A 12233-nucleotide genomic window follows, 5' to 3' on the forward strand; every position below is an offset into this window, starting at 1 on the left:
AATCTTTCATTATAACTGATTCAGGGCCCAGCTCACAAAAATGGTCATTCAGGTCATCAGCTGCTCACCTATATTACAGGTAGCGCCTTCCCATCCAGAAGCACACGTACACTTAAACGAGTCGCCTTCGTCTGAACACGTGCCCCCGTTGTTACAAGTGGCCTCGTCACATTGGCTCTCGCCTATAAATCAGAAGAAATCAGCTTTCAGACAAACTGACTACTTCAGATAAACGTACAATATATTTGCGATGATTTTGCTGCCCATATAAAATTGAGCAACATCATGAATATCACAATTTATTAGACTGCGATCCTTCCATGTCTCGCAACTATGAGAACGTAAGGACAAAGATAAAAGTGTCTCTGAAAGTCACACAGTCAGAAAGTATGATTCATTTCTATGAATGAGATTCAAACTGTTCATTTAAATGAACTGATTCAAACTCTGATTCAATGACTCATTTGCATCATCACTCAAAAATGTTCAGGGAACTCTTTGTATGCTATTTCATACATGTAAATGGCAAAAGTATATGTAGTTAAATTTTGCTGTTTATCACTAAGTGTTGTTATTATATTATTTTGTATTTATTTTTTTTAATTAAATTGTTATGTAAAATTATATAAATATTGTTATATAAATTCATATAAATTAAAAAGATTAAATATCATTATTAAAGATACTAAAACTAAAACCATAAAAAAAATAATTTATTAGTTAAAAGATAATCAACATTAACTGAAATAAAATAAAATATAAAAAATAAACTTATTTTATTTCAGCTATCGGCCAAGGCAATATTTTTCATTTTCATTTAGTTTAACTTGATGTACTAAAATAATTCAATTAAAACTAAAAAACTAAAACTGAAAAATGAATAAAAACTATATAGACATTTAAAAAAAAAAAAAAAAAAAAATCAAAATCAAATCACAACAAAAAATTTAAATTAAAATGATAACAGAAAATACAAAAACAAAAACTAAACCAATTAAAAAAAAAAAAAACTAATAGCATCTCAATGATACTAAAATAACACTGTATTTTTAACACTGTAATTACTGTATTTTAGTTCTCACATTAAACATTTTGAATCTACTGACAACAATGGCTGTTTGGTTTACAAAATCTTTTATTTTTGAATATAATTTTGTTACTTTAAATGTTCTAGCCCAAAGTCAATGATATGCAAATGAGGAGGTGGGGCTTACGTGAGTGACAGGTCTTTCCCTTCCAGCCATTTTTGCACTCGCAGTAAAAGTCATTGACCAGATCACGACACACTCCTCGGTCCCGACAGGGGTTCATGCTGCAGTCATCAATGTCTGTTTTGGAAACAAACAATGTTTTAGTGCTAAATATAATTAGAGAAATCAGAGACGTTTTTGGATTGCATTACAATTTCCAAATAACTCATTTCCATTTCAAGAGACATTCAAGGGAGAGATGAACTCACTGGTCTCACAGTTGGGTCCCTCCCATCCGTCAGCACAGATACACTGGTAAGTGTTGATTTTATCAATGCAAGTGCCACCATTGCGGCAGGGACTACTTTCACAGTCATTGATGTCTGAGAGGAAAGAGTGAGAGAAAAGATGTTAAAAACTCTGGAGGATAGAAAGAACACAAACACCGCTGAACATCGCGCTTACTCTCATGGCAGTATGTCCCGGTGAATCCCTCCTGACACTCGCAGCTGAAATGCCCACCGGCATGACTTCGACAGCGGCCGTGAGGACCACAAACGCTAGAGGAGATGAGTCGCGTGCCGCCTGGAGTGCTGTTAGACGCCACCGCAACCGTGCAACTGTCAATCACTGGGGAAACAACAAGGACAGAGTTATCAAGAATCCTTTCGGTACAACCCAGACTACACACATGAATGGACGACTACACGACAAGTCACAACAGTGTTTAAAAATGAAAGAATGTGCCATCTCGAAAGGTTACGCAGCTGGAAAAACAGAGTCATAGCAGCTTATGTTGGTTTTTGGAGCTGGTTGTTGCGGGTTCTAGGTGGTTTGATAATCTAACTTGATCAAGATGGTCTACTAGAACAAAATCAGGTCCACCGACTGGTAGATCAGATGATCAACAACTTAGACCAGCTAGAAACCAAATAAAACCACCAGAAACTGGTTTTAGCTACATTTATCAGCAGGGTATTAGTATTAGTATCATTATTATTTCATACTGATTAAGATAATAATCAATAATAATTGTAGACATTAATAATAATAATTGTTATTTTTATTATCATATAATAATATATATAATTTTAATAATTATATTATGATAATATTATTAAACAATTGTTTTTATTTTATTATTATTATACTTATTAGTAAGAATAATATTGTTTATATTAATAATAATAATAATAATAATAATATGAATAATATTATTTAACAATTAAATATTTTAGTTTTTTACTTGTTTTACATTATAATAATTATTATTAATAATAATATTATTTTTAATATTTAATTGCTATACAGTAAAATGATCAAAAGTATTAAAATTATTAATAATCATTATTAATATAATTTTATAATTACTAAGTATTTTGTTATTTAGTCTTGTTTTAGATATCTAAACAAGAAATTTATTTCAGAAGCAAAAAGTTAAAAAATTACAAAACAAGAAATTTCCCCACGTTTTCCATGACTGTGGGAACCCAGTCTCCATCAAAATATCCCTTTCACACTGACAAATATGATGAAAGCAGTTAGCGGCATGCTAAGAATTAGCAAAGTCGTCATGTAGTCTGACTAGCGGGGGGTTTTCCCCTCTCTGTAAGCTCACTTTGGGTTAGCATACGCATCATGTAACGATATCTTAGCTGTTACCATGGTGAAACAGACCAGGGGGACCAATAGATTAGACTTAGCAATCGCCAACGCTACGGCGTACACAATGGCACGACATCAAACGCAGCGCGGCCTTGAGATGGGGATAGTCTTACGGGTGCGCTGACTAAAAAAGACTTGACTTCTATTTCGAGAGCCCATTAAAACCTCAGTATGTGCCCAACCAGATAATCTTACAGCCCCACACATGAGGGTCGAGATCTGGAGTCTGAGAGCGCCGATTAGCACTCAATAAAGCTGGAGACATCAGGACTCCTAGAGTATATGGTCTAGGACTAACATGGATATCTTTCATTGACACTAAACCAACTAGCTCAAGTTTATGAGTCTGGTTTACCTCCTGTTTCCAACTCTCACCTACTGCTGCTTGAGGCTCTCTTCCAAACTATACACTAATTCACTAGTTCCTTAAAGCTGAAGTGTGTCATTTCTGCACCACTAGCGTCATTCACTGTTTCAAACACGGTTTCTTTATCTACGAATGACTGAATATTAAATTATATGGCCGTCTCATTAGTAATATGAGTCGATATACACGTAAATCTTCTGGGTAACCTACCTTGACATGGTGTGATGAGGCAGTGGTCTTTGAGCTGTGAGCAGTTTTTGCCTTCGTAATCTTCCGGACATTTACAGTAGTAATCTGAGGCCAAACTAAAGCACTGTGCTCCGTTCTGACATGGGCCGCTCTCACAGTAGTCTATGTCCAGCTGAAGACAAAATCACACAGACAACACAGACTCTTACACCTGCTTAAGTCATTTTGTGTGTGTTGATTTAGTATCGCCACATTCGTTTAAAAACATTAAAGACCACATGAAACAAAAAGGCGTGAGTGTGCTCACCTGACATGTGACACCTGAGAAACCAGGTGGACACAAACACTGGAATCCGTTGACACCGTCCTGACAGCGTCCGCCGTTGAGACAGGGTCGACTAGCGCACTCGTCCACGTCTCGCTCACAATGTTCACCTGCAAAGCCTGGAGCGCACAGACATCGATATCCACTGACCAGATCCTGAGAGAGACACAGCGAGGGAGAGACACGTTAGGACTGGGCGGCATAACGCTATATTCACTGAAAACAATGATACTAATCAGTATTAAATCATAATACCATTAATAATAATAATAATAATAATAATAATAATAATAATAATAATATTATTATTATTATTATTATTATTATTATTATATTATTATTATTATTATTATTATTATTAATAATAATAATAATAATAATAATAATATTATATTGTAAAATTGAATTATAATTACAACTTATTATTTCATGCTGATTAAGATAATTATTAAATAATTATTAATATCATTAATAATAATAATAGTAATAATGACAATAATTATTCATAATATTATTTAATAATTGTTATATTTTTTAAATTCGTTATACAGTAAAATAATAATAATTTGTGAAATTTAATACAATTATTATTATCATTATTATTATTTAATACAGATTATCAACATTAATAACAATAATGTTGACAATAATTATTAATAATATTGTTTAATAATTTATATATTTTCTTAATTCTTACCTGTTATACAGTAAAATAATAATTTGTAAAAATGTAATAATAATAATTATTATTATTATTATTATTATTTCATACAGATTAAGATATAATTATTGTCAACATTAATAACAATAGTAACGATTATTATTTTATTATTAATAATAATAATAATGTTGACAATAATTAATATTTAATAATTAGTTATATATTTGTAATTAAATAATAAAATAAAAAATGAATAAAATTATTATTATTATTATTTGTAAAATGAAATAATAGTCATTATTAATAATATAGATTAAGATTATAAATAATTATTATCAACATTAATAACAATAATTATTATTCATAATAATGATGAGAATAATTATTTGTATTTTTTAATACTTGTTATACAATAAAATAATAGTAATAATAATAATAATAATTTGTAAAATTAAATAATAATAATAATTTAATATAGATTAAGATGATAAATAATGATCAACATTAATAATAATTATTATTATTATTATTATTAATAATGATGGTGGTGATGACAATAATTTAATAATAATATATAATTATAATTAATAAATTAATAATTTAATTTAATAATTTATAGATTATCTTAATTTTTACTTTATTTAATAATATATTATTAATAATAATAATAATAATAATAATTCTTACTTGCTATACAGTAAACTAATTATTAATTGTATTCATATTATTAATAATAATCAGTATTAATATAATTTATTAATTATTAATAAATATATTCTTATGTGTCTTGTTTTGGATGAGACATATTTTCATAGAATATATCTTGAAGTTTATTTTTCTTAGCCCACTGACAAATTTTTTTTTTTTCTTTTAAGCATGAATCTAACAAAATTTTATGAGGTTTATGCAAAAACAATATTGCCCACCCCTAGTAAGGATATTTTCCTTTCTTGCAGTCTAGGGGACTAATATTCTAAAGTCCATTACAACATGTTGCATTAGATCAAATCAAACATGGGATTGTCAGTACTGATTAGGTCTTTACTCGCTGTGTTTTTACAGCTAACTGGCTCAGACAATGTCCTAATGCATTCCAGCTGTACAAGTATCTGCCTGGACTACAGCGCTGAGAGCGAGTGAAGAAAGTATACAAAAAGAGCAAAAAAACAATGAACAGGAGACAAGGGCAGGAGACAAGAATGTTTATGGTAATCTGATCGTTTTACAAACTCACTCTGTCTTTTTGACCACTTTGTCTTTATGTACATTCTCCAAAGTATGACTCAGCTTCTACTATTTTTAAACAAGAATGGATGGAGGTGAGCGGTAGACAAGGAGAAAGAGAGTCTGGGGGGCTTTATCTGCCAAACCCAATGGAAACATGTGAGGCCTTACCTTACACAGCCCTCCGTTAAGACACTGTCCATGGCAGTCGTTGACGTCTGCGGGGGGTAATCCATCAAAATATCAGTTCACATTTCATAAATCATGCCAAAAAAGCAACATTAGGCTCCATATTAGCACACTTTTTTGCATTTCCCACACACTGATTTTAGAGCATAAAATATCGGGTTTAATCAAGGTAAAACAGAGAAGACTGAGAGTACTAGACTCTTCTAGCAGCTGAAAGCTAATAGAATTAGCTATAATATTGAATAAACTAACAGACAAATGGCAAAGCAGTTTGCCAAGTCTGATATTTTGGTATCTAGATATTGCTCAAGTTCCTTCCTCAATGTGAGTCTACAGGAGTCATTTCGCTCAGTTTATCATCAGCCAGATAAAAATTATAAGTCTGGTCACTTTGAAAAAACAACAACAACAACAAAAAAACTTCTCAACCACCTGCATGATTTGAGATATTATCATTCATGTCTGTACTGCAAATGGTAGAGGAGTTTGGTCAAATGCCATACTGGGATTTTTAGGAAAACTAGAATGATGACTCAAATGATTTGGTGAATCATTTTTTTGGAACTGATTCATTTCAATGAACTTGCTAAGGACTAATGATGCCTTTTCCCACACTAAACCACCATTTGTTGGAAAAATATGACAAAAATCATTGAAAACAAGTTTTGAAAACAGCTGAACTTCTGTCATGTTTCTAAATTCACAAAAATATTTTAGCAGTATTAATGTTATTTAGTATCATTTATATACTATTATAATATTTAATATTTTGAATTAGCTTTTATTTTTTAAATTTTCAGTTTTCATTTAAATTTTAGTTTTAGTAATTTTGTGATTTTGTCATTTTTTTATATTTCTATTTAGCTTTAATTGATTTTAATCTTAGTTTTAGTCATTTTAGTACTTAAAATTTTACCTTGGCAACTAACTTTATATAAGTTTAAGTTAAAGCTTTTAAAGTTTAAGTTTTTCACCTAACATTTAAATTTTGTGTGTTTTATTTCAATTTTAAAAAAATGTAATAGTTTTAGTTAACAATACCAACACTGAGTAATATCACAACTTTTAGTTAATTACTACCAAACACTTTTATGCAATATGAACATCTTGATATAATTGTGCAGTTTTGTTTGGAAACGCACTTGTTGACAATGAACATCTGGACCTTTTTAGAGCTCCCGTTCACACTGAATGCGTTTTTCCATTCTACTGCGCTACTTTTCCATTGTTTTTCAATGTAAACGCACTAGACGGACATCTTTAACCGTTACGCTTGCGTCTTTTGCAGCATCTTGCACGTGACACGGCATTCTAAAAATGCTGTGCTCAAATTAAAAGTAGTTTAACTTTTAAAAAACGTGTCTTTAGACCTTGCGCTTTTTTCGTTCCACTGACCTGTGTCTAGCATTTTTAACTGCAAAAATGCATTCTGTGTGAACCGGCCCTAAGAAGTCAGTCTCTGACTGCTTTAATTTGAAACCATGAAATACTTACTGATGTCGCAATTCTGTCCTGTCCAACCAGGGAGGCACTCGCAAAAGTATCCGCCAATCAGATTCCGGCAGGAATGGGCATTGATGCATGGGCTTTCCTCACACTCATTAGCATCTGGGCCAAAAATGACAAAAGAAATCAGCATGAGCGTAGTCTAAATTACAATCAGACAGATACACATACAGCCAAACGTCCCTGAAGAATTTGCACGACTATGTGTGTGTGTGTGTTAATGGACTGTAAATGCACTCTAGTATGAAACAGCGGTGGGGTCTCATGGTGGTCTGTTACTTAAATTCTTCCAAAGCGGACTCGGTTTCCACGGAAATTGGATTTTTGGACAAACACACCCTGACACAAAGAAAGAGAGGGGAAGGCGCACTGCTGGAGAGGAGGCACAGAGAGGGGTAAAGAAGAGACACACACCAATGAGACACGTCTTTCCGGTCCACTGCGCCGGACAGATGCATTTAAAAGCGTCCACCAGGTCCACGCACACACCGCTGTGATTGCACGGGTTTGGACTGCAGTCATCTTCATCTGAGGAAGAGGAAAAACCCAAAGGAGATTTGCATCATGTTTTAAGAGACTTCTGAAGTTCTGAGTTATGTTTCATTTCAGTATCATATCTTTGTCTCAGATGTTTTCCTTTAGGAAAAAAGAAAATATTACTCGATTTCTTTTCAAGTATGAAAATTGCTGACCTATGACTGAAGGCAAATCTGAGCAGTTTGAGATGTTGTAGAGAAGGCTTACTGATATTGCAGGACGGTCCTGTCCAGCCCGGCGCACACTGGCACTCAAACCCCTGACTGGATTCCACACAACTGCCTCCGTTCAAACACGGCTCAGACAGACAGGCATTATCCGCTATAGAGAGCCAGAGAGAGAGATGTTATAATGTGCCCACACACAATCAAAGAAACTGAGACAGAACAGCATTTTCTAAAGGAATGCACAAAATACACAGACATTCTACCCCAAAATAAAACACATGGACCACACATCTGCCAAACAATGAGAAAATCTCCTTCTATTCCAGCAGCACTGTATGCCTCTGCCTGTTTCATGTCATTTTAAGGCTCCACAGTCTCTTTCTACTCATGTAATAGAATCATTTAAATTCAAATCAACATTTCATGTATATTTATTTATTTAATTAGTTAGTAGCCACTTCTTTTCATTTGGTTTTGTTCTAGCGGCACTAAACGAAAACTAAAATGATTAAAAATCGTTTTAGTTAAATGTAAAAAAAATAAAAAATAAAGCTGAAAAACTACATTTAGAAATGTTGCCTTTGCAAAATTGCTCATTTTTATTTATTTATTTACTAAATTTAAAAATGTTTAATACAAAAGTACAGTTGTCTCAATAAACTATCTAGTTCAGTCATGAAACTCTAGATGGCACAGGCTGAAAGGTCCTTTACATGCAATCTGCAAGGCTGCAGCAATCATATCATTATCACACGGCACAAGCTGATTGGCCTCTGTTGATCCTGCAGCCAATAAGATTGCTTGCTTTCGCCGTAAAAACTGGTCCTGCAGCGCACTATCAGAGGTCCTCTGAACTCCTCCACCTCCCCAGCTCCACCTGCCTAGATCTGCTACAGGATTTATGTATGTCTGTTTATGCAGCAGCAGCATATCTTACATGCTCACAGCAGCGTGTCTGTGTATCTATTAGCAGTAGCAAGTCCATACTTGATCTGCAGCAGCAATAATCAACAGTAGAAAGCAGCAGATCTAGTTTGCCAAGACCAAATACATTAACAATGCCATATTCAATAACATGCTAAAACTATTCAGAAAGTTATCATGATTGAACTAACATTTTACAAATATCTGCCACAAAAAAAGAAAAGAAAAAAGTTTTCTGTGTATGTATGTAAGTCTTCTGTGTTTGGAAAGCTTTACTGAAAACTGTGCTTTCACCAATTCTGAATCACGGGGAGTTTTGTAAAGTGAGCGGTAAGGGGGGGGCAGAGTTTATCAAGGGGGACAGAGTTTAGCAAAGGGTCAACTGAATGTTAAATTGAGAGAGAGAAGAACCAGTGTCAGTTTTGTTGTCTCAAAATCATATTCTCTTAAGAGTTCACAGGCAGGGTCACATCTTGGTTTTCCCCCTTTCAATCTCCCAGTCACTCCCTCTCTTCGGTCTATCGCTCTTTATCAGATCAGTCAGTGGACGGGAAAGCCCCTTTGGCCTTTCTCACACCGAACAGAGACCACCAACAAAAACAGAGGAGTGTAGCAAGAGGCTGTGAGCATTTATTTCCAATAAGACACGACAAGAAAAAGGATAAACAAAAAACCAAAGCACACCAGAACAAAACGAAAACAGCAGAACAAGAAAATATCTCTATTATTGCATCCTGGATGGCCTGGCGAAGTGTGTTTGACAGGAGACACATCATGCCAAACCAACCAGTGTTATTTTTCCAACACACATATGCGATAGAGCAGGCACACGATGTGATGGATTTTTCTGCTCAAATCAAATTAATGCACACTGCATTCTTTGGCTTGGCGAGGACACCGACTGCTTGATTGGTATTTCAAGTGTATGTGTGCATGTTTTTGGCAGGGCATCTTCTCTCTTTTAGTGACTGAACAAATCTCAGACAGATGACAGAATCCAGAATAAATCGAAAAAGAGAAATATGCAACACTGACAAGCAGGATCCAAAGTTAAGTTGCCAAATGTGAGTAAAAAAAACTGGCTTTGGCGAGTAAATAAAATTGAGTTTCTCGCCAGTTGGACGGTACGAACGGCAACATGATACATGCTTAATTTGACGACTCACTGATAAGCAAACGAGTGATTCAGAAACATACAAATTGTGCACTAAAGAAAACCTCTGTCAAACCATTGTTGAACAACTTTCTTCTCTTTGGAAAATTTGAATCAGTATTTTATCCAAGATGGTTTTTCTCCAGATCTGACATGAATGTGGAATATTCCTTACATCAAATACATACGCTAGTGTTCAAAGGTTTGGGGTTGGTTTTATTTTTTTTTTCCCAAAAGAATTAATACTTTTTTCAGCAAGGATGCATTAAATTGATCAAAAGTGACAGTACAGACATTTATAATGTTACAAAAGATGTCTAATTTCATACAAATGCTGTTCTTTTGAACTTTCTATTCATCAAAGAATCCTGAAAAAATGTATCACGTTTTACACAAAAATATGATTCAGCACAACCGTTTTCAACATTGATAATAATCCTCCTCCCTGCGCCCATGACATCATTTTCTCTTTTTATACTGGATGTTTGCAGTGGACATCACTCATGTGAGGTGTGTCTGTCTGTGTGTGACCCACCTCTCTCACAGTTCTGTCCAGAGTATCCATCAGGACAGGCACAGTGGTATTTGTCTGGTCCGGTGTTACTGCAGGTGCCGCCATTGAGACAGGGCTGCCGCGTGCCACAGGTGTTCAAGTCTAAATCAGATAAAACAACTCAACAAATGAGCCAAGCTGAATAGCATGGCATGGCATGGAATGGAATGGAATGGAATGGAATGGAATGGCATGGCATGGCATGGAACGGAACGGAACGGAACGGAACAGAATCAAATAGAACGGAATGGAACAGAATACCTTTGTCACAGAGTTGCCCTCCCCAGTTGGTGTCACACAGGCATTGCCAGGGTTCGCCGCATGTGCCGTGCACACAACCAGGATGAGGAATACACTGGTCACAATACTCGCCCTGCCAGCCGTACAGACACCTGTGAAGGGCAGAACATCACCTCTAAATATAAGGCACACACTTTTTGAAACATGAAGTCACTGACGTATAATGTGGCTCTGTTGCAATTCCTAGTGAGCTGCCGACCTAGACAGGATTTCAGAAATTACATTTCAATGCTTTTGCATTCACTCGCAAAGTTCGCTTTCCCCCCGAGAAACATCTGTGAGAGAACGCAAAAGCATTGGAATATATTTTTTTCTCCCATCTCATATTTTTCCCATGACCATGTCCCTTCAGGGGCACCATAGAATGCGTTATTCATCATCTGTGCCATTCCGACTGAGGCATTCGGCTTCGGGCACATCCCTACTAATGAGTAGGCCTTGTTTGGGTCTACTTATGCGGCTCTAAGCTTTTTAGTTAGCATGCTGCCTTTGGACAGTATACAGCGAGTCAGCTCACCTGGTTTTGGAACAGAGTCATTAAAACAATTTTCTGTATAAATAAATGTTACCTGCAGTCTCCAGGCACTTTACAGGAGCCATGCTCAGTGCTACAGCCCTGCTTACAGATCGCTAAAAAAAACAAGAGAGAAAGAGGAATATGGTTACTGCTATCAGCTCCATCTGTGTGATCTCAGCAGTTCTCTCTCATCACGCCATTCAGCCGCTCGGAACATCATCGCACACACTCTGCCAACATGATGTCATTTCTCCTGCCCTCCACTCATGTTTCTTCATGCGGGAATGAATGAGGGAATAAACACTATTACAGAGATAAAATCCAGTCTAATACTGTTGCAAACCCACACTGTATCAAACACTAACACACACTAGCTGTCAGACGGGATGCTGTGTGTGTGTGTGTGTGTGTGTGTGTGTGAGTGAGAGAGAGCGAGAGAGAGAGCCAAAGCTTTGTTGTGATAGGGACAATCTCAAATAACAACATCCCTATGAGGTCAGTGATACAGAGCCATTATAAGTCCAGTCTGACCAAGCCTGAATCCAATTCCCACACTTTTTAAACCATGAATTTCCAGTGTTTTCTGATTTTTCTTAAAAAATAAAAAAAATAAAAATTTGCAACCGATTAGAAAGTTTATAAAACTATTAAAAAGCATGTTAAAAATTTTATAAAAATTATATTCAGTACACAAGTGTTCATTACTTTTAAAATGGTATTAATTTGTATCTAATTTAAGTATTTCAGGTTTGGAAATTTTAGTAAA

The 12233-nt window shown here is 34.9% G+C and overlaps 1 protein-coding gene across 2 annotated transcripts in view; it reads right to left on the reverse strand.

The window, feature by feature from the left end:
• jag1a (jagged canonical Notch ligand 1a) overlaps positions 1-12233 on the reverse strand; it is a 31766-nt gene that overhangs the window by 9988 nt on the left and 9545 nt on the right. For both annotated transcript variants that reach the window (XM_051903948.1, XM_051903940.1), the window contains exons 5-17: positions 11520-11580; positions 10912-11042; positions 10633-10752; positions 8061-8174; positions 7731-7844; positions 7305-7418; positions 5793-5839; positions 3719-3892; positions 3433-3583; positions 1656-1820; positions 1460-1573; positions 1215-1328; positions 69-182 (exon numbers count right to left, since the gene is read on the reverse strand). In XM_051903948.1, coding sequence (XP_051759908.1) covers positions 69-182; positions 1215-1328; positions 1460-1573; positions 1656-1820; positions 3433-3583; positions 3719-3892; positions 5793-5839; positions 7305-7418; positions 7731-7844; positions 8061-8174; positions 10633-10752; positions 10912-11042; positions 11520-11580 — 1533 coding nt within the window. The remainder of the gene's footprint in view (positions 1-68; positions 183-1214; positions 1329-1459; positions 1574-1655; positions 1821-3432; positions 3584-3718; positions 3893-5792; positions 5840-7304; positions 7419-7730; positions 7845-8060; positions 8175-10632; positions 10753-10911; positions 11043-11519; positions 11581-12233) is intronic.

The sequence above is a fragment of the Ctenopharyngodon idella genome, chromosome 1 (assembly GCF_019924925.1).
Source record: "Ctenopharyngodon idella isolate HZGC_01 chromosome 1, HZGC01, whole genome shotgun sequence".
NCBI lineage: Eukaryota > Metazoa > Chordata > Actinopteri > Cypriniformes > Xenocyprididae > Ctenopharyngodon > Ctenopharyngodon idella.